General features: G+C 38.5%; 1 protein-coding gene across 3 annotated transcripts; it reads right to left on the bottom strand.

Annotated features, from left to right (window-relative positions):
• Positions 1–711: 711 nt before the first annotated feature.
• Positions 712–23,604, bottom strand: LOC119734696 (eukaryotic elongation factor 2 kinase-like). Of its 3 annotated transcripts, none has more exons than XM_038208233.1 (14): positions 23,354–23,604; positions 16,243–16,734; positions 15,591–15,628; positions 14,575–14,752; positions 11,491–11,640; positions 10,787–10,847; positions 10,190–10,389; positions 9,324–9,650; positions 8,684–8,707; positions 6,125–6,247; positions 5,765–5,953; positions 3,487–3,611; positions 2,642–2,820; positions 712–2,271 (listed from the first exon to the last, which is right to left on the bottom strand). In XM_038208233.1, exons 2-14 carry the CDS (start codon positions 16,576–16,578, stop codon positions 2,144–2,146), a joined length of 2,058 nt encoding a protein of 685 aa, XP_038064161.1. In that variant the 5' UTR covers positions 16,579–16,734; positions 23,354–23,604; the 3' UTR covers positions 712–2,143. The 3 variants fall into 3 exon arrangements, with proteins under 3 accessions (XP_038064161.1, XP_038064160.1, XP_038064162.1); XM_038208232.1 differs by having other exon boundaries at positions 23,350–23,603; XM_038208234.1 differs by lacking the exon at positions 8,684–8,707 and having other exon boundaries at positions 23,350–23,602.
• Positions 23,605–23,817: the final 213 nt, after the last annotated feature.

The following is a 23,817-nucleotide window of genomic DNA, read 5'->3' as shown; positions in this document are numbered from 1 at the left end:
CAAGTTGGCCTCAAGCAGTGGCGTAGCCAGGAATTTTTCAGTGGGGGTGGGGGGGGGGGGGGGGCTGGAACATTTCATGGGGGGCGTCATGTAGATCAATGATAATTTCTTTAGAAACTCAAAATCTCAGGGGGGGGGGGGGGTGTGACTGGGGGGGGACAAGGTTTCATGGGGGGGGGGGGGGGCTGTCGCCCCCCCACGGCTACGCCACTGGCCTCAAGTCTTTCTAAATATGCGTTGAGCTTCAGCAATTGTGAATACTACTCAAACACACTCACTCAAATTAGGATTGCCTGCTATGAACTGCTAGGAAAACATATATATTGGCACTTAATCATATGTTGGCAGTTGCATCAATTTACTGTACATGTAATTCATTTCAAAGAAAATAGAGTTAAAATATAACATTTGAAAGAAAAGGAAAAACTATGGGAAAATGTTCCAAACCTCAGATACACCACACAAATAGCTTTCATTTAAGAGTTGTAATGTCACTGGTATTTTTTGTATCACATGTATTTACAAATAGTAACTGTCTCTTCACTATGACAAAGTGTAAATATGCAAAAAATATGAAATAGAAAATCAGAGACCCTTTTTTTATTACTAAATACTTTTCCTGGAATGATATAGGGACAACAATGAAGCAGTAATGTACAGCATTTCTACAAAGAATCAACTGTTTACGTCATGCATCGCAGCATCTATGTCATTAACTTCATTCAACATTCAACACTGTACAACTGTACCAAGGAAAGTGAAGTTATGAAAAAAATAAGCCTAATCAATACCCATGTGACCTATTCTCAGACGGCTCATGATAATTTGAATGTTCTTGTTTCATTCAAAATTATAAATGCTGATCTTTGTTATCTCATGCCAAAAGTAAGCTTCCACTTAATATTTTCTGTATTACTTGAAGACTCAAAAACAAATTAAAGGTAATGATTTTAAGAACAATTAGATGAGACGATCATTACAATGAAATAGAAAATATATTTACAGACTTTACAAGAGGCCAAAAAAATGACATTCCCCCCACCCCCCCCCCAAAAAAATAAGAATAAAAAAATAAAAAAAACTATTAAAAAATGAAGAAAAAAAATGCAGAAATAAATTCCATTAAGATATTTACACAGATTCCAGAGATGAAGTGATTTAATTGTTAATGCCCAGCATTGATGTATTGACTTCTCCGATATTATTTACATATTATACAAATGCCATACGTATTTGGCATAATCAGTAAATTTCCAGGCACTGCAGATTCCAAGCAATCAATTTCACAAATCTTAAAGATACTTCATCACTAAAATGATGAGCAGTAAGACATGGACTGTTGTTTCTGTTGACCTCATACATGCATCTCAAGCGCTGCACTTGTACCAATCAATCTCAACCGAGAGACTGCTTGTATAGAATGATCAACACTGTCAACAGTGGCTGAATCTTGCTGTGGAAATGCTAGGATTCTGGCTGACCCTGTGCATCATGTGTGTGTACTAAGCCCTAAAGCTGCTTTTCCACATACGCATTTTCAGTCTGTTTTTGTGTCCGTTGCATAGTCAGGCGTGCAGTTTAGAAAAGGTCTAAATATGCAATGGACAAAAATACTGACTAAACAGGTACATATGGAGAGGCGCCTGTTTAGTCCGACATAATTACATGTCCATGAAGGCGCAACAGGTGTTAACACCTGTGGGACCTTGCATAGGACAGTTAACAGCAGCATAAACTGCAATGGGTGGAAGTTGGATCCAGTGGTGGCTGGAAGCCACAGACTCTCAGGCTGTTTGGGGATAGTGCCACAGCATTGTTTTCATCCAGTCTAAAGCAATTAGTTAAGCACTCAAATAGTTAAGGTGACAGTTCTTATTTATATACAAACAAATGCAAAAGCATGTTGAATGCAAAGTTAGACACTAGAGTAATTAACTATACCTCTGTGGCTAAATACCTGACTTCTGAATATCTACATTTTCCAGACAGCATGCATTACTTGTAAGCTAGTCTACCTTTCATCAGGTTAGAGTCATCTCCCAATCCATCTTTTCCATTTTCCTCATCCTCACTGTCATACATATGACTGTCTCATTACAAGACATGTTGAAGCCAGTCTACTAGTCCCCAGACTGTTACCTGTCTAATCATCTTCCTCTTCATCCTCTTCCATTTCACCGTAGCACTCCTCTGCCACCATGTAGTACTTGTTGGCCAGTCTACCTTTCATACCTGCCATTGCTCCCTCTGCTGCTTCATTGTACAAGTCACCTGTGAGACAAAAACAGTACCTCTTTGTAATCTGGGCCAAGTGTCAGTTTTGATTATTTGACACTTTTCATAAATAAGTTGAACTTCAAAGGTGATCAATCCACGTTTACCCAACTACACAAACAAGGCCAGACTATGCAACTACCTCTCACAACAGTTGTTTGGTGCTTCAAAACCAATTCTGCACTAAACGCGGTTAGCACTGACTCCTTAGTTATTGGATGTACACATGCGCACTAGCTAACATGTTGTGCTGATCTGTGAGACATGCACACACTTAGCATTTAAGTTTCTTCTATAGGTAGCACAGATAGTTTGTTTCAGGTAAGCAGGGCCAAGACATGTAGCCCTGGTCTCCAGCTGGACTTACCTGCTTTTCGTGGGTTCTTATCCAGTCCATGTCCTCCTGTTCTGTACATTTCAGCCTGCTTGACCAGTAGCTGATAGTTAGGATCTTCATTCAGACAATCAAAGCCTCCATCGTCATCCTCTTTGGACATAGCGATAGCCTGCTGATACCAATGCACTGCCTCAGTCCATATGATCTCTCTACATACAACGATACAACCAGACTATCAGAAAGCAAAAACGCTCCGGTTACATCCATGCCCTATTACAGCGAACAGGGTGAAGACATCCAGTGAGGTTTCAAATATTCTGAGACTGAAACTATTTCTAAGGGGGAAGTAAACTTTTAACATCATAATTTTCTCATTTTCAAAAACCTAGGTGAAGTAGTGAACTATAGAAAATCCTTGAACAGATATTCGAAGGTAGTTTTTTGTATGTATTGATTTATTGTTTGCATTTCCCGCTTTTGTTTCTCATAGTTGTGCCTATAGTGCCTGGGGATAACATTATCCATGCTCTATAGGGCACTTTATTTATTAATTTGAGTATGGACTATGTTTCACCATAGAATGTAACAAAATCTTTGGGCAGGGTTGAGTTGTCGAGTTTTAAACAGCGATAGTTAAAAAATAGTGTGGTGACTGACACAGAAGTGAGAAATGCAATCAAACAGAAAATGTAAACAAAACTGAGCAGTTGGTGATGAACAATGGTTTCACAAATTTCATATGATCAGGACATTGCAATAATTGCATATTAATAAGGAGATTTCAGCTAACGTTTGCACTCCAACCTACTCAAAGGTTGTAGCTCAAAGCATATGTGGGATTCAAACTGGATTGGACAAAGGGCCATGGATCATACCTGTTGGTGCCTAGGTTGGTTCCCGACTCATATGCCTTGGCTAGGTATATCATCGAGGGTCTGTCCCCAGCCTCAGCAGCCTGCTCCATCAAATCCATGCCATCGTTAATGTTCTCTTCACAGTCCTACACCACAATACCAGGTCACATGGAAAGGATATAATTCAGATCAGCAAGATTTTAAACGGAGAAGACTTTTGGACACTGCATATTGTCATCTGCACACGATGGAATAATACTAAATGAAAATTTGTGAACAACCCTATTTTTTTGATTTGTAGAAATGTGGCATCCCTTGGATGTAACCTTTACAATACAAATACCATTTGAAGAATAAATTAACACATGCAATGCGAAATATCATTGATCAAATCGCACTGAATGAAAGCAGATAACGCAAATCTAAAAAAACCACACATTTTCTTCATATTTAACAAGTTTTTGCTCAACCGAAGTTTTAACTCTCTGCGTACCAATATATCGGTTCAAAATGGCAATAGCTGGAGATTGCAAGCTGATGTGTCAGCATCATGGCACATTGCTTTCAGTCAATCTTAAGGCAACTAATTCCCTAGTCAAACAAAGTAGAAGAACATTGGTTCCACTTTAAAGACGCACTCCCCGTGCTACATTCGAGTTTCGCCTAAAAAAATACATTTCTTTTTTCAATTGCTATTTAGTTATTCACTTTTGAATGAGACATCAAACATAAAACATCCACCGACGTTTAGTTCTTGAAATATTTCTTCACAAAAATCGAATTAATGAATGTGGTTTGCGGTAACGCCATGTGATAGGGCTGAAACAATTCACCTGGGTCATGATACGATACGTATCACGATACATCCAAACGATATAATACATGTCACGATATATATTACAACAAAAATCCTGATCCCAGATGATTTTCAAAATATGGTTACATAAAACAATACCAAGTGAAGTCTTATCCTCTCTGTCAGTTGCCTGACAGCATTTATTTACTTTAGTGTCAGTAAGAATCCAGAACTGAAGACCCTCAAGACACATGTGCAAACCAGTCCAAAAAAATAATTAGAAAATTATTTTTAAAGCAAATTATTCACCATTTTTTTTCATACCCACAAGTCATTGGAACCGGGGCCTTGCAAGGAATGAACCCACGTCCCACTTCAATTCATGACGGGCACGTAACGACATGATAGAATTGTCTCATGACGGACACGAACCACTAAATATCCCCTCACCAATTTGTTTATTTGCATTAAAAGAATTGGTACATAGAACAGTGATCATTTTATGGACGGAAACTAACCTGTAACGTTATTTGTATATAGGCCTAGGCTTTTTGCAGTAACGTTAACGAAGCAGCAAATCAGGTAAAAACTACGCTTGATGTATTTTTTCGATCATGTTCCAATGTCTGGAAAACGGCCTAGTTCCCTTTACTATTGCATGCAAATTTCATTTACCCAAGATTGGTACCCATCTATCAGTGCAGTGAAAATTGACAGACGCCCTCAGCTGACATCTGGGTATATACACGACGCATGCGCATTTAAGAGTGACCCCACATCAGCTATTATTATTAAAGTGCAGCGTCATCCCCTTTTTAATTTTTGTTTCTATTTTTGAAAAAAATAATAGGAATTCACTCATGTATTATTAGAATCCCAACGCGTGTTCCGTTTGCAACAGACGTACTCAAATAATCGGGGTGCCCCATAACAAATGTTCTTATTGGCTGAACGCCACGCGGCACAGTGTACCAGTCTTTTGGGATCGGCTACAAGGCGAGCTGTGCGTGGGGCGTGGGGAGACTGCACATGTTATTTTCGGCACAGCGCCATTTTAAGTACGAGTACGTGGTACTTCTTTTCCTTGAATTCTGGTGCAGTTGTATGTATCGTTTTGTATCATTATTTTAACATTCGTATCGATATATAGTATCGTATCAAAATATCGCGATACGGATATGCATCGATATATCGTTTCAGCCTTACCATGTGAATGATATCTCTTTGTGAGTTGTGTGGTTCTGAGAAGAACCAGTTGGTTTAACCTAATGTTTCGAACAGTATGCTGTGTGTATCATCAAATTATTGGTTACCAGACAACAAATTGGCTCTCGCAGGGCATGTTCATTTGTGCACAAAGTGAAATTCCTTTTGCAGACACACAAGATCAGAATAACTTTTTTTTTTCATTAAAACAAAACATTCAAACTGAAAATTAATTTGGAGAATTTTTGTTTTTGTTTTGAAGAGCACGGGGTATGTCAGTCTCAAGTATCTGCTTACATCAATGACGACAGCTTCTAAGATATCATGAGGTAAGTTGAGGTAGATCCTTGCTAGAGCTAAGATAGCTTCCATGGTGCCACAATGAGATGCCTGCTGAAGGTGGTAGAAAGCTGCCTGCATATTGCGCTGCTCCAAGCTATCCACAAAACGCCCAATCTCATGGTATTTGGCTAAGTCCAAGTGGATCTGGAACAAAAACAGAATGAAATGTTAATTAAATTGCCATGAAACTTGAAACTTAGTTTTCAATACTGAAGTCAAATTTTATACTAGAGAGTATTGTGATAATCAGCTAGCTTAAATTGTCATTTAATAAGTCCCTGCCCTTTCAACAATAATACAAGTTTTCAAACCTACTTGGCCAAGTGTAGAGCCTCCAATCTTGCGTTGCATGTTGAGTCTTGCCCGCATGGCCATCTCCACATTGACTGAGGATGCCTTATGTGTCTTGTTCATAAACATGGCTTTGCGTTCCTCCTCCTAAAACGACAAACACATACACAAAATTCAAAAACACATTTATGAACTGAAGGGTTAAAGTGATGTGGAGCTGTCATTTATGACTTGTTTGGCAAGAAAGCTTAACATGTAGCTTCGAGTCTGATCTCACACAATATTAAGACAGGTGGGTGTTAAGAAATAGTAATTATAAACACTAAACTTCTCTAGCCAAGATATTTTGACACTCTGACATCATGAACATCATAACAGATGAATTTTTACAAAATATTCCTACTACATTCTTAACAATGTAAAATTCACCCATGCATGTACTCTCAAATCATGAAAAATATCTACATTGTAAGCATGCAGTGTATGACAACATGTGCACTGGCAATAGAGCTTGCCTTGCTCTGTAAACTACTAAATACACTGAATAGACACAAGAATATCTAAACATAAATTGGTGATTATGAATATAGTGCTTGTGATTTCCACCTAAGATGTCGACTTCATTTAGCAAAAGGTTTCAATAAAAGTAGAAATTGTAACACAAACAAAATCAATGAACACCACAATGAACCTTCTACAACGAAATGTCAAGTCAGTAAAACCATTTAGGATTTTTATGTTATGAAAAGAGAAAGCAATATTTCCAGCCTAACAGAGCTCTGAAACATAATACCGGTAAGTAAAACAAGAAGAACAGAAAAGCTATGACCTCTGTATCAGTGGAGAGTATTCAGCACAAATCAAGCATGGAAAGAGAGTATTTTGCACAGGAAAGTATATAAAAGTGCATGTAGTTTTTGAAGGTAAAAGTGGGGATTTATTTTTGTGTGAATAATTTTGTTTTGCAGCTTGTAGAGGAAGGCTGATGAACCACAAATATACGTGGTGAGCAAAGCAACTGCTTCTTGACAACTGTTGCAAAGATATCTTCATGAAGAAAAGTTTGAAATCTGTTGAAAGTGCAGCCGTTCCTGTTGTTATTACAGGTTCTTTACCATGTGTTAGCTCTATACCCAAATCCTCTCTCTAGCTATGAAAATGGGTCATAGCCATCATCCCTGGTGCACCCATGCTAAGGTGCAATCCTCTACTATGGACTACACACCCTCAAATACTGTAGGTATGTCACAATGTCAAGTGATTGACAGCTGTGTGTCTTTTAACTGTTGAATTTTCTTAGGTGTGCCACAAGTCTAAACAAAATTAATATTTGACTATAAAGCAACAAATATGACCAACTCCACAAAATGAGTCACTTGTCCCTGGCTTTCAATTTCTATCGTAGTCTTTTGAAACTTTAGAGGAAAAATAACGTGCTAGTACGCACCTCAACTTGGGTAATACATGTACCCGATGTTTCAGACACTTTACATGCATTTCTAAAGGACAGCTTCAAAGAGAACTGACCAAAACATCCAGGAATTTAGATAGTTCCTTGATTACATACTGTGTATATTCCATGGTTTATCAAGACTTAACATTTTGCAGAAGCCATATGAATTAACACAGTACGTTCACAGTACTTTTGGCATCACTCAATCATACACTTTACTGAAACCTAAATTTTGCAACAAGTGGCTCAATTCCGGAGGATTGATCACATGCAGATTGGCATTGTGTCATTTTTTTTTATTATGTCCAACGTGCCTGTGTAGCTTGCGATAGGCAATGGTTTCATATGTGCAATATATATAGTTTCTATAGTCCATCATTTGCAGCAATCCGAAAAGTAACTGGCGTAATTATTGTTGAAAAACATACTTGGTTGAAAGATAGTAAGGAGACTAAACTCCTTGTGAAATTATTCTTTCTGGCAAGCTGTTATTTTGAAGAAATCAATGAAAGAAGGCCTTTCCAACGGTGCATCTTAAGACGCACCGTAGGAAAATTTAAATTAGTAGTTCGTTTTGTTGTTCAGCGAAGCGCGCGCAAGCATTGGCACGACGCACACGCGGTTGCTATAATTCGTCGGATCAGTGCGCGACATCGCGTATAGCTGCAATCGGCTCAGTGAGAACGTGTCTCGGACGCTGAATTCAGGCCCAATTCAAAACATGATTCAGCAACTTTTCATTTGAAATTGAGATCCTAGAATGCTGTTTTTCTTGGAATATACAGCTGAAGCTGAGCTGAAACTTCATCAGGTTAGTTGTTCAGTATCCTTCATTAGATTTTGAACACTTTTGTTGCTTCAAACGAACAAAATGCACAAATTACAAATGATGGACTATATCTTTAAATACTACAGGATTTTCTCTATCCTTTGTTAGTTCACTCCAAAGGTTTCCCAGCTAACATTTTTTTGCTCACCCGTGACAGTAACGAAAGTTAATGGTAAATGCTTTCCTGACGAAATCTTCTTGAGCAATTTTTTTGAAAGAGTGTATTCAAGCTGAAATGAGTATCATTATTAACAGACTGCAAAGGTTAACAACAGATACAAGTACACCACAATTAACTCACTTTCTTGTCGACCAATTCATTTTCCTAAATAAAATTCAAATAAATAAGAGAAATATGAAACGGTTACCTTTTTTGCACCATGTAACAAATCTCTTTTGTGAGCTTGTGAGGTTCTGAAAAGAACCGGGAGAAACTCAACGTTTCGGACAGTATGCTCTGCTGGTCATCAGGGGACCGAGGGATTCCAATGATGAAGGAGTGTTATGTAGTAGATCTGGAAGAACCCCTCAAACTCACAAAAGAGATCTGTTACATAGTGCAACCGAAAACTTAATCTTATTGCTACCGGTATCTTCGCCATGCAAACCTTCAAATCTTATCTACGTTTTCCAAAGTACAAAATCCAGACAAACTGGTTTTATGAGCAATTAATGTACAAAGCATTCACAAAAATATGACTGTGGTAAAGACCCCTTTTTTTATAGATGACAATTGAAATAATGTCACCGGATATTAATTGCAGGATTTCTTCATTCCCCCCCTTTTTTTTTTAAACTAAAGTCAATTTGTTAGCTAAAAACATGGCCATAGAGTGTCTTCAAAAATGCTTAGCTAAGTGCAGTAAGGCTCTCAGCAAATAACCACAAATTAATCACTACACCTCTAGTTGATAGGAAGTTTGCTTAAGTCTTGTACTTACCCTGCTGAGTGTATCACTATCAGACTCGGCCCTGAATCTGACTGACGGTGCATCCTCCTCAGATACCGCCCTGCGTCGCCCCGAAGAAAAAAAGTGATTCTTGGGGCTGCTGCTTCCCCTGGGTGACATACTGACATCCTCAGGGGAGGAGGGGATCTCAGACAGAGGGGCTGGGGAACACTCAGGGGAGGTGGACTCAGTGGAACACTCTGAGATGGACCGCTCCAAGATGACAAACTTGGTGACATCCATGGGCGAGATGGAGGGACGATGACGGGGGCGTAGAACATTGTTCTCTGTGCCTCTCACATGAGTAGATGCCCTCCGCTATGAGAAACAAACAAAACAAAAACATTTGAACCCGTTAACATAAATTCATTTTAAACTTGTCCATGGGAAAACAAGACTTTTTTTCACTCAGGGTAACCTCAAATCACATGTCCCTAAACAAATGAATTTGAAGAGGAAACTCTAAGTTTCTTTTATTTCCCTTTTTGGTTGTTCTTCAAGGAATAAGGAAGTGTTTATAAGAAGGGAGTTTTATTTATAATATAAAAAAGAAAAGAAAAGACAAATAAGTGACGAATTGTGAAGGAAATCAGTGGATAAAATGGTAAATGACAACATATTTTTAAATAGAAAAATCAATAGTATTTTCATTAGCATCATATTATCAATACGTGATTATAATGATTTGCACTACATGTTCAAAATGTCAAGTAAAAGATACACAAAATGAAAAATTACGGTGTGTTCCTCGTTCCTGAATCTTGATGCGCTGCAGATTTGCTAATAAACAATCAGCTTTTGTCAATTCATGAAAAAGTGAACCAAAACCTGCAAAGATTCACTGTGCTTGCTCTCACCTGTCTGGTCACTAGCTTCTCATGGTCAGCTATCTCACTCCGGTGAAGGTCAAAGGGCGTCAGACTGAGCCCACTACAGATCTCATTACAAGCGTGTGAAGCAAAGAAGAGAGCCATACCACGGGTGCCCAGATTCCCTTCATTGTACTCAGTCCCATTCACTGTGTGGATCTGGGGATCTGTGTACAAGTCTCCAACCCCTGCAGATAGATACAATCAATGTTTCAGCCATATTGCCATTTTTTTGCCACGCTTTTTTACAAAAGTGACAGTGGGTCTCAGTAAACCAGGCAATGTCACCAAATAATCAAAATGAATCAGGTTTTTGCAAACCTATGCAATCAGGTTTTGACAAACCTTGTATATAACTAGATTTTAACAAATCTATAAAAACCTAGGTAAGTACAGGTATACAAGTAGGTTTAATGACAATCCTATTTAACCAGGTTAGACAACACAAATTCATCTGTGAGGACTTTTACCTTTACCAAATGACTGTTTTAAACTTCCTCCATTTCAGAGGTGTTGCTGTGGTATCCAAGGCATAGCCTTACAAAGGTGGCTTTTGAACTTTTGTCTCTTTGTGCCTGCACTTACCCTGAATATCAACTACAATCAACTTGTGTCCAGATCTCTCAAATGTGAAGTGACTGAATGCCTTTGAAAAACAAACACAGAATTGAAGGCAAATTATGAACAGAAATTAATTGACTTGTAAGACCATCAGCAACTCAGCATTGTGCTATAAAAATGTGGATTTTAATGAATAAAATACCAGGGAATCATAAAATTGATGTTTATACATGTATGGTGTCCCTAAGAATGTTATATCACTTTGCTACCTACATGTAGTTTACATATACTTCTTGAACATATTCTGTTGTTACTGTAATGATCGACTCTCAAATCTCAAATAAAAACCTTTGAGAATGGATCAAAAGGTGAGTACAATTACATAACTTGTTGGCACATGTAGTTTTTGGTCATAGGTTTTTGTCGTTGATGGTTACATATTTGAATGTTTAATCTACTGATATAATTTCTGTCAGTTTGATATTACTAATGAATTTCATACACTGTCTTTGACGATAAATACAAAACCTCTGAATATCAACAAATAAACAGTGTGGATTCATATTCTGTCTCATTCAAACAGATCAAAACCTCTGAATGACTAAAATATAATCAGTGTGGGTTCAAATCCTGCCTCTTGCACTCATATCAGAACCTATAAATAAGCACAACATAAACAGTGTTGGTTTGAACCCAATATCTCTCAGTTTCCAGCCAACTTGACACACCTGTGGAGTAAGTCGGAGTTTCTCATCACTGACGTATCCCGAGTTGGAGTTGTATTTGATGTACTTGCCCTCAATGAAGTTCTCCAGATGGAACAGAGGATTACCAGGCCGATTCTTGAACTCCAAGACACACATCTGAACGATATCAACCTAAGAGAACAATCAAGAACATCAATTCAACATTCATAAGTGACCCCACACCTGACCTTTTTCCTTGCAGCTAATAATGATGAAAAAAAAACCCGTTTTTTTCATAAGGGTCCTGTCTGTAAGTCACAATGAGGATTTTTTGTCATTCATAATGACGCAAAAAACAACATATTTTGAGGTTTTTAAACTACTCAAACTTGTAGCAATTTTCCAAATTCCCCACTGCTGGTATAAACACACGAGGTTGATGAGTACACATATGGCAGTCCAAGCATACTGATACCGTGCGGTACAGACCCCGTCAGCCATGGTGCACGTGCGCAAGACTTAAAATTATTGTGTCAATTAAGCAGTTTTCTTAAATAAAACTGTTTTGGGCTGAAATTCTGTAAGTGGTATGTGAAATACACCTCAACTATATCTAGACAGCATAAAAACGATGGAAACAAAATAATATACACATGCATTCCCGACGTACCGAACCTCATTTCAATTGGCATGTAATTGGAAGCAGATGATTTTTTTCTTGTCCTAAACATTACAAGCCTCGCGAAATTTAAAAAAAATGTAGTTGCCCTTTGGGCAGGGGTTTTTGAAATCTGGTTGCCCGAATTTCATTTTCAGTTGCCCAATAAAGAACTTTTAATATTGCCCCAAACTGAAGGCCAAATCCTAATAATGTACATGGCTGCTTTACCTGCAGTGGCTCAGGGCTCACAAAATTGGCTGTCAGACTTCCCAGGACAACCAAAATATTTTGTACTCAGCTGCTGCGCTATCGCCATTTTGCAAGCGTGCGTGGCCGACAGTGGCTGTGTGTGCGTGTGTACGGTACCCGCGCTCTGCGCCGCGCTGGTACATGGTGTACAGTGGTCCGGTCATTATTATTGGAAACACACAGGAATGTATTCGCGTACGTGAAATGTATGATGTAGCCTGACCGTACATACATATTGAGATTGACCGCTGTTCTGTTTTGGCTGGTACCCGTTTTTGGTTTATGCATTGATCTCAATGGGTTTATGCGTAGATTACCAACATCAAATGGCGGTAGCGTAGCAGCTGACTCATCATGATTATTATTCAACACTGTGCACATGGGATTCTGGAACTTTCGAAAATCCCGTGGACTAAAATAAAGTGTACAACTGTGAGAGTATTAGTGGAAAAAAAAAGGTGTTTGCCCGTCGGGCTGGCAACCTGGAACTTTTGGTTGTCCAACAAAATATTTTGGTTGTCCCGGGACATCGGACAACTGATTTCGCGAGCCCTGCATTATAGCAGTACAGCAGTACATTATTTTACATACATAACATGACATAGGGGGCCGGGGTCCTACTATTAATACTTGAATTTAGTTACATTGTTAACCAAAATTGAAAAAAAGGGTTCTTGCTTTATACTGATTTAGTGTAATTCCTATCTTCAAATCATTATTTAAAACACAAAACAGACATATTATTATGCACTACTGTATGCACAATTACAATGCATCATAGACACATATGGTGACACACAGTACAAAGCTGTGCTGTGTGACTATGAAACAAAATATACCCTGGGAATATATGGCTCCTTCCCAGGGCAGTGTTATTATGATAAAGATATACACAGTCGGTTGCACTAATGAATACATATTTGTTCGGCTTTTTAAGCATAAAATCATAATGCTCTGTTGCGGCTACATATTAATAACATCACAAAGCACTCTATAAGTTCATGTACAGTACACATCCACAGACCTTGTACATGTACTGTACATATGTACAAAAAAAATAAAATAAGCATAAATGGTAATATGACACCCAATGCAACTATGCTGACCTGCCCAACATGCACAAAGGCCTGTACATATCAACTCACCAACCCACGCATTATGTCAATGAGACTGATTGTATGTCAATACATGTACAACGACAGGCATTTTCAATTTCATTGTAGAGCTTTCTACGAGGGACTGACTTTTCGAAGTAAACAACTCCAAATAAGTACATCACGGTACACAATATGAATGGTTACTAATGTGTTATGCATTTAATAGTTTAGTTTATTTCCCTGAATAACATTAATAACCTAAATCTACCCAAATCTCCAGCTTGTTCTTGGTTCTTTCTTTTAGTTTTTGTTTTAGTTACATTTTGAAGGATTCCACATGAAACGGAATCTATGAAAATTGTGGTTCATTAGCATATTTACATGTATTTTTTTTATCGACCATTCCAACCATATTTTGTTCAAAGAATTGTTTGTCTTTGAATCATTTACATGTATACAACTGAATATTACCAACCAACACTGTGTATTGAGGATTGTCAAAAGACTCTGTAAACACAAATGCTTCAAACTTAGTATTTACATCGTATATGGATTCAGCTAATTGCTTTTCTGGACATCACAGGGGCCTCATGAAATTTCTCAACTTTCTTTCTTTACATTTATTTTTTTGTTCTTTTCATTATGACACGCAATAAAAAAAAATAATGCAATGATTAGAGGATTTACTCAAAAAAACTCAAAAATCTCAAACTTAAAAAGGCATACAAAATCATTTGCTTTTCATGCATTTGTTCTGTCTCCAATTAAGAACACCACTCAAAATGCAAAGAAGGAAGTTCAAAACCTAAACTGTTGAAGTTTCAGCTTACTTGATACATGTATTACACTTTTCGAGAAAACAGCGAAAAGTACAACCTTTTGACCATGAAACACGACTCGTCAAAGGCACTCTTCATTCTTATAATCGGTCAATTGACTGTTTGTAGGAAATCACCCACATGTGTTTTGAACCTGTACGATCTTAATCCAAGTAAGATTTTGGAATTTTGATAATAATTTGGTGGGTTACTACTTTTGGGACGGATGCAAAAATCCTATACGTCTTTAAACATTATCTTTATTTGTCAAAATGATGAAGTTCCTGCCCCAAAACTCTACCTTTTTGGGAGGGTTGTGACGACTGAACTCCTCTCCCCATATCTTGGCATCCATCTGCAGACGCACATCTTGAAAGTATATCTCCCTATCAACTGTCTCCATGTAGCTCTTGGCAACAAAGTTACCAGCATGCTTCCAGTCACTGTTCCTTTGCCGGGTAAAATTTGACAACTTCTTCCTGTCAAAGACAAGAATGTGCAAGTGAATTTTGTTTGTTTTAAAATGAAATACAAATATATATTGATGTGTGACAGTCGCCTCAAGGACAGTAAAAACTCCAACAAAAGATGATAACTTACTCATGATACCGATAATTATGTCTGACCATGCTACTGATGACTGGCCTTACAGAATATTAAGTGGAACATACAGATGTTAGTTAACTTGTGGTCTCTTCTATGAAGCATGTAACAATGAAACTGAAAGGTGAAAATCTACATTTTGTCACATTTTAACAATTTCTGACAAACTGTAACTTGAAATGGTAGATTAAAAAGTTAAACTGAAACATAGGCCTATTTTTAATAGAAGGATGCAAATGTAAAAGTGACCCTACTATGTACAAAATGCATGTTTGCGCCTGATATGTTGTAGCCTTTCGCCAAGGCCATCGTGGCTTAACTTGCCAGCATTTGACAAAGCGGCGAAGCCGCGAAGCGACTGGAGCAGGAGACCACACACGCGAGTGGCAATGCCACAAGGCCTTTTACAACTTGTCAAGAATTTCTTATGTTTTTCCTTATAATCTCGATTTTTGCTACCCCAAAAGGGTAGCAAAATTCCAAACAATCGGAAACGACGGAGTCAGCGTTCAACCGCAAAACCGCAAAATCAAGTTCGTAAAGGCCTCGTGGCCACGCCACTCGTGAGTGCTGACTTAATCTTTGCTCCAGTCGCTTAGTGCTTTCGCCGCTCCGCCGCTCTAAGCCACGATTGCCTTGGAGAAAGGCTAGATATGTTGGGGAAAACAGATCCATTGATATCATAATAAAGTTGAATGGGAACGAAACACTTACAGCCTGAAACACTGTCTCATAGCACCACGAGCAAAGGACTAGGAAAAAAAGTTAAAAGAAAAAGTCATGGTTCTGCTTCAAACTAAAAAAATTAGGATCCTTTATTCTTCAAATAAAATTGAAACTCGACACATCCTGATACTCAGTGATAGTCCCCCCCCCCTCCCCTTTAAAATTCCAATTAAATATCCAAGGACATAGGTTTCACTGTGTGTTACACAAAGCACCATAAAGCCATACATCCCATACATCTATAGGGTTTTGTTGATGTAATTGGAAATTTGATGTTTTGGCATGTACATGCGCCATTTACTGGTTGTGGAAAACAAAGAATGTAAAGGTGGATCACATGCTCCGATTATGCCCACCCTCGAAGGGTTGCACAAAGGATTCAACTTCAAGCATGATTGCTTTGCTACAATGTACAAAAGTACATGTAATGTACGGTAACTGCATGTATGGTCTTGGTAAATGTTTCCATGTCAAAGAGTCTAGCAGTAGCAAAGAGTCTAGCAGCAAAATTTGTTATCACTGTGCCGTAAGTGTAAATGTACCAGCCCAAATAAGTTTTCTACCAAATGGTTTTGAAATAATATTCATGAATTCAACTGCAGCTTTGCCTTTGGAAATTACTTCAGAGCTCTCAACTCACCTCTTTGGCCACCTTGACTTTAACATTATCAATGATCCACTTATTGGTTCCAGCACTGTAGCGATGACGGACAGCTGTTTCAGTAGGGTAATCCTCCAAATGGAATTGAAGCCAAGGATCTGCTACTGACTGTGCCTTCATAATGGCATGCTTCCATTTCTTCCTCAAGGGTGGGGTTCTCTTTCTCTGTACTTCCACTCGTTCTACTGGAGGCGCCAGAAGGATCATGTCCATCAGGGGGACAATGTGCATCTCAGCATCATCATCATCGTCGATTTCAACCACTCCCTTGGCCGCATTCAGATTTAGCGGCAGGAGGGAGTGTGGCTTGGACATGGCGAGTGGGCGCTTGAGCTCAGGGAAATACAGACAAGCACGTAGCAACTGCCGAGGGACATTAACGGCCAATATACCATGTCTTTGTAGAAGCCTCGAGATATGACGCTAAGCATTTAAGACAGAGCCTTGAAACTGCCCAAGTTGTGATGTTAACTGCAATGAATAAAAGAAAAAAAAAGAAACTTACTATGATTTTTATTGGTTTCCATCATGAATTACATGTACAATGTTTTAGTAAACCATGTTTCAGGAAAGTTTTTTTATCCAACAACACTCAGTAAAGCAAAATGCATTGGTTTCCAGCTCAGATAAACATTCAACAATCTATTTGAATTTTGATTTAGGATCTTGTTGGATTCAGTAAGAGGCACAGTTTAAATCCATTTTCCCCACCACAAAGAATAGTACAAATATGGTGAATGAAACCACTGTTTACATGAAAATACAACTATTCAGTGGCGGTAAGTCTTCAGTGACATATATTCATTGAACCACGAATTGACCAATCACCACTCAATGTTTTTAACCTATTACAACAGTGACAAATGCAACTAAATGTCTGTCAAAACTAAAGCCTTTATACACTTGCCTTACCAAACAGTTACATTTTACATGTAGTAACAACAATGTATGTAGTTCAATTCAAATTTGGCAAGAAATAGGCAACGGTAGTCATTTTTTCCACAACTTTTTCTACAGATCTATACGCCTTAAGCTTTATGCAAAGTCAGATCAAACCTATCGCTCCAGCAGTGACTGCACAACTACATGTACATCGCGTACTTCCATATAATAACATCACATTAGGCCAAAAAAAAAAAGTCTCCGGTTTCTGGTATGCGCGCGCGTCGCCGTAGCCATGCGCGTCGGCAAAATGAAAAAGGTTTTTTTTCAATACAAGATGATGTTTCAAAACCGCCAAACTCACTGGTTTGACTGAAATTCTGCTGCTGCACAATTTTGACGTGTTTTTAGAAGGAGTTATGATCGAGAATAAGATTTATGTGGCCTCTCTGGACTCCCATATATTTGCACTAAGTTTAGTCGGGCACCATTTGCAGTCATCAGCCGACATTTGAAGCCAAAAAAAAAAAAAAAAAAAAACGGGTAAAAAAAAAAAAAAAAGCCGCGTCGCCGCACCACTTTTGGGGCAAGCTCCATACCAGAAACCGGAGACTTTTTTTTTGGCCTTACAACAAAATCTCCAACATATATTCTATTGAAACAAAATATTATGAAACACATCTGTACATGCAGAAACACACGTAGACATCCTGAATGCTCAATATCAAATGACTCATCAGGTCAAATTAACCACTAGTATGGAAAGGTCAAAATCCCTTTAATCAGTAAATAAACACCGACGCATAACTAGGTCAATACTTACATACTCTGACCGATACGTAACGGAAATTTCCACTGTTATTAATTTACAAAATTAATAATTAGCTGATACTAGTACAAGCAGTGCATGTAGACTACAGTAATTAGTGACTAAATTTAATTTCGTCAAACCTCTGTGACATATGTAGTAATACCATTTATATAGGCCTACATGTACAAGTTTTCAAAAAAGTGTGCAGATTAAACTGAGAGAAATACCCTTAAGATAGGATAAAGTTTGCAGCAACTGATCTTTATGCTTTGGAGAAAAAAATCAAGTACTTACAATCAAGTAGGGCCTACAATGTACACTTAAAACCTAATGAGTTCCTTTATTGTTGTTAATGTTATTTTGTAAACACTGTAGTGACTAGTGTTGGTCAATGCTCATTCCCCCTCCACTTGGCAAAAGTCTACATGAACGCAAGTCCGTCCCACAGCACTCAAGAAAACTCCAACAAAAAAATGTCCATGAAGGAAATCTAAAATCCAGGTTCAATATTCTTACCTACATGTACATGTATGCAGACCAATTACAAACTAGACTTATGTTTGTGGACAAACATAGGGCTGTTTCGGTATTTTTTGTGACATGTGACATGTAAAGTTTGAAGTACAAGTTCCATCCAGGAAGAATGTGTAGTTCTGTTGATAATAACTGGTGGCATATAATATGTGATTACATTCCCATGGGGCTTTGAATTATGACGTCACATGTGACATAATGACGTCATGATGACGTCACAAACTATATTTAAGAATACGCTCAAGAAGCGTTTCTATGCCCACCGGTCAACGGTCAACACCAAGAAACTAGACACCCCTGTCGGTCATCACTTCAACCTGCCTAACCACTCCATTTCTGATATGATTTTGCAGGGCATTGAATCTCTTGGCCATCGCAAGGACTCAGTTCGCCTCAGCAGAGAGAAAGTGTGGATGAATCGTCTTCGAACTATTCAACCACATGGTCTCAACATCCAACTTGGAAACGATTAATCCGTTTCTTCCTCCATTGTCTTCTGTTACAGATAATCCACCTGGTCTTCCTTGTTTGTGTTTACCCATCTTCCCCCATCTTTCATCCCTTTCCACCTCCATACTGTCCCCCCCCCCCCCCCCCCCCCCGCATCATCCCTCTTCACTCTCACACTCTTTTGTCCGTTCCCACTCCCTGTGACCTTTGATCCTTCCCCTTTCTGGTCCCTCCCCTGTTTATACCAGACCCCTTGTGGTTTGCCATCTCCCTTTGTTTCTTTGTTCTCTCATCCACCCTCCCCTGCATCTTTCCACACCTTTCCCACCTAATCCTCCTTTTGTGTTTCTTCTTTCAGCCCTGCAAGTTTGTGTGCACCCCCATGTTAATGTATGTACCTCTGTCATTTCTGTTTTAGCCTCTGAAGAAGAACTTGCTAAGTTCGCAACGTCAGGCCACATTAATTTTTAGAAACTATATTTTTGTTTGTAAATAACAACTTAGCCATAGCATACATCGTTGAAAGTAAGTTGACATCTTTCACCAATTTTAAATTACAAGGCACTTCCGGTTTCAACCTGAAGGAAGGGTCACGTGATTTTGCACATAATATATAAAAATTAAGACCCTGGATTATTCTATCGATTCCAATATTAAAGGTTATTAGATAAGGCCCCTGTAAACTCCTATTTCCAATCTCTTAAGACTGATCAACCCACATAATTAAATTACCATGAATAAATGCTGACGTGTATCAAACATCACGTTTGTCACATGGACAGACATACAATGTACATGTATTGTGTATAAAATTTCTAACTAGAAATAAAAATGTGACTGATAATTACCCAAACGTTTTAACTATTCTCTCAAGTTAATTTGTGATCATTTTATTTGCATAAAGACTACTTCAATAGATGAACAGCGTGTAATTTTGTTTCAATGAATCACGTTTGTCATAAGGACAGACTCATTTATCATGTTTGTCACATGGACAGACTTTTTGTGTTTTAAAGTCAAATTTAAGAATGAAAACAGTATTGATCATACATGTAAGCCAATATTTTTCTAAATTAGTTTATAATAATCTTAATTACATAAATCTATTTACTTTATTTTAGATGAGCACCATGTAGTTATGTTTCAATGAGTAACGTTTGTTACATGGACAGACATGTGCATGTACACTATAGTATCACATATGTCACCTTCCTGGGAGCTGAGGACAGACGATCTTCTCGATCTCTGTTCAACAAAATGGACTGAATTCTAATAAGGCCAAAAAAAAGAATAGTTCTGCTTCCGGTTACCCGACCGACCCTAATTTTAGGCTGCGACCCTAAAAATTTTTATCGGCAATTCCAAAAAAAAAAAAAAAAAAAAAAAAAATTGAATAAATACAAATAAAATCTGTCTTTTCTGTCTTCACAAAATACCTCTCAACAACCCTTTTGCATCCAAAAATGCTTGTATTTATTTGTTTTCTTATTTACATTCGCTTTTTTTTCAAAGAAACCTCCGTTATTACAAATTTGCTTCGCGATATAACTACTTCGCAATTCGATGTCACGCACGGTGACTATAATCACGTGGCGACGACTGATTCCCGCCGCGCCGCGCAGGGGCCAATTTAGAAGACATAATGAAAATGCGGTAACCAGTCCATAGCTAGCTATGTGACCGATATCAGTACAGTGCAGGCCACTGGCAACTGGTCGGATTCGACATCGTAAAAATGCCAAGAAAACACCGATGGAGAAAGAACATTTTTGCAAGTTAATTTACAGAATTGATCTAGCTTGTCTGTGTATGTATTTTCTGTGTTCAGGAGTTCATTTTGAGATCGCACTACTCGTATTTGGAGTGATACATGCCGCGTGTTTCCCGAAATTGTTGACAGTAAAAACAGCTCTGACGGCCCATGGTCGGCCGCTCGCCACACACGCACGCATTACACACCTCAGAGTTTTGGCCAGCTCCCCGCGTCTTGACTAGCGTTGTGCATATGGTGCGAACGGCCTGAATTTTCCATTATTTTTTGAAATTATCGAACGTAAATATATTGACAATAATTAAAGGTAGGTTTTACTCACTTTTTGTTGCCATTTCGTGTATAGCTTTCGTAGTGCAATAGAAATAGTTCAGGATAAAACTTCGCATATAATTGAATGCCCCATTCAATCTGCATAAAAAAAAATTGGCAAAAAAAAAAAAAATTCCGACCGACCGACCCTATTTTTGAAAGGCATGTAATTGGAAGCAGAACTATTTTTTTTTTTGGCCTAATAAAATAATGGCAGTTGTATTGCACATACCTTTGTAATCAATGTATGTGCACTCATAAGACTAGTCTTTAAAGATTTTTATGGTTGGCAAGAAATTAAATCATGTGACATACGTGATCAAAAATGGACAGACATTTGTATTTCTTTTACATGGATCCGTGTTTTTGTTTCTAAACCTAACAAAAAGCCACAAAAGAGTATATGCATCAAAGGTGAGCAGTTTCCTCAGCAAAATGTACATTTATTGTTGAAGTTACCTGTTGATAACATGGAAAAAACAGCATGTATCACGTTTGTCACTCTGTGGACAGACACTGTGACATACGTGATTGCTGAATTTTCTGCGATAGTAGAGTCCTAGGTACGTGGCTGTATATGGGTACCATTAACGTGTTTTGACCATTTTCACTCGTAGCATAGCCGTGTATGCGATATGTGCAGGCTACGCCGTTCAGGAAACAGTCGCCGGTGTACGCGTGCACACACGATATGCCCGACTGTGAATGCGGGTGCATCACTTGGCCGGCACGTTGTACATCATCAGTTTGACCTCACAATTTGAATGAATCGTACGCAACAACAACATTCAAGATGGCAGTTACCATCTTCCTGTGTCGCGCGCGACGTCCAAGCCGTCGACATCGATGCCCGCGCAGCGCATGCGCAGGGTATTATTTTCATTTTTAATTGGAACAGGAAACAGCCGTCGCATTTGCAACTCGCGCCCTCGCTTGACAAGCAATTTGCATAAACGCGACATCACAGCTTGAGGTCATCTCTTGTCACATTCAAAATGGCTGCCATCACCAGACGTTTCACGAGTGCATATGGGCTCCAGAAAGATTCAAGAATATCTCGGAAAATTGAACATCATTACACCTAAGCATCCCAGAAGTGATAGATGGGACATCATAGAATACAACCATATGTAAGAAAATGCCTGAAATTTTTATGAAAACGTCCTCAGTAGTGCGCGTACCACGGTGTGTGTGGCCAGAGGTTCAGCGCAGCATACCGCGGCCACACTAGTGGGGCTAGGCCTAGTCATTCTTACAATATTAAAGTCCATAGGCCTAAATTAGTCCGAGTAACTTGGACATTGGACCAAACTTATCGCCTTTTTAACATTCGGACATGGTCTGGCGACGCCAGACCATGTCTGAATGTTAAAAAGGCGATACCAAACTTATCGCCTTTTTAACATTCGGACATGGTCTGGCGACGCCAGACCATGTCCGGTAATCCTTACTTTTAGGACACCTCTATTTTTTACGAGTTCTGTTCAAAACTGACTTTTGCAGATGACTTTCCAGTACCAAAGTGACTTTTGCAGGCTAAAGCAGTCTTTTTTCTTCATATAAACTCATGTTAGTTGTAATTTTGAAAGCACTTTCAAAGAAAATGTTACTTTCCTACCTTTTTTCGCAGTCAGCCGTCATATTGTCATGATTGTAGTTCTCATAACACAACTGAAAGCCTTACATAATGAAAGCCTGATGCTGATTGGCTGCTAAAATAAATAAATAAGATGTTTATTTTTTATCAGCCAATCAGCATCGAGCTTTCATCACATCAAGCTTTCACGTTTGCCATCTTTGTTTTTGAGTCTGTTTTCTGGTTGTCATCGTCGCCCTTTACCCCCAAATTTCCCTCATAAATCAAAGCCCTGCCCTCTTTCCACAAAATTATTACCTGCTGATATTCAAGAAGGTGTCATTGCCAATTGTTCAGATGTGTCAAGAAATATCAGAATGTCAATTTTGAGTGTCATTTAGTCAACTGTTTTGGTGAGTCTTTCCCTTCCTATATAGGAACGGGGTCCTAAAAAGGATTACCCCATGTCCGAATGTTAAAAAGGCGATAAGTTGTCTGGCGACGCCAGACCATGTCCGAATGTTAAAAAGGCGATAAGTTTGGTCCAAGTTACTCGGACTAGGCCTAAATGTGAAGGATTTATTTTTTGCAAGAAAAAAATCGGTCAAGAAATCGGCGCCAAAGACCATTTCCATTTGCGGAACCGGGCAATCAACTGTACGTGCGCGAAAAATGGTCATACGAGGATATCTTGAGCCACATTTATGGGGTTATTAACCAGCCAAAAAAAAAAAATCAATTCAAACTTACATACTATATAGCCCCGTACAAGATGACGTATCGGTCGTCGTTCCTGCGTATAGTGCGTGCTCAATCCAACATGTAGTAGTATTCATGTATTTCACCTGTCATGCATGCTACTGCTAGTGTTATTGTTGTCACAAACGTTTCGACTCACGACATGCACGATATTTCATGTATATATTTACGCGTATATTTTCGACGGGATTTAATTTTACGGAACCAGACTTTTAGTATGTCCTAAACCGGTACAGCTCGCGGCTGAAATCCAGACTTTGTAAAATCGCACGTCTGCAAAGCGCGAGCGACTCATTGGCCGCTGTTAAACATGTGATCAAAAATAGACTTCGTTTGAAGTGCACTTACATTATATCACAATTCAGTAAATAATTATCAATATCGATAAATCATTATGTTCTAACTCAACATCACGAATTTCTGAATATTCTAAAGTTATGTACCCATTTTGGCTTCTAA

Source organism: Patiria miniata, unplaced genomic scaffold (assembly GCF_015706575.1).
Source record: "Patiria miniata isolate m_02_andy unplaced genomic scaffold, ASM1570657v1 HiC_scaffold_28, whole genome shotgun sequence".
Taxonomy (NCBI): domain Eukaryota; kingdom Metazoa; phylum Echinodermata; class Asteroidea; order Valvatida; family Asterinidae; genus Patiria; species Patiria miniata.
The sequence above is the reverse complement of the archived record's forward strand: the minus strand, read 5'-3'. Positions and strand labels throughout refer to the sequence as shown.

What these genes read in the sequence shown, in the direction of transcription:
- LOC119734696 (XM_038208233.1), bottom strand. Translation starts at nt 16,578, where the DNA reads ATGTCCAAGCCACACTCCCTCCTGCCGCTAAATCTGAATGCGGCCAAG. An exon ending in ATGAATTGGTCGACAAGAAA is followed by an intron (nt 6,248 to 8,683) that starts GTGAGTTAATTG and finishes TTGTCGTTTTAG; the next exon opens with GAGGAGGAACGCAAAGCCAT. An exon ending in TAAGAACCCACGAAAAGCAG is followed by an intron (nt 2,272 to 2,641) that starts GTAAGTCCAGCT and finishes TTTGTCTCACAG; the next exon opens with GTGACTTGTACAATGAAGCA.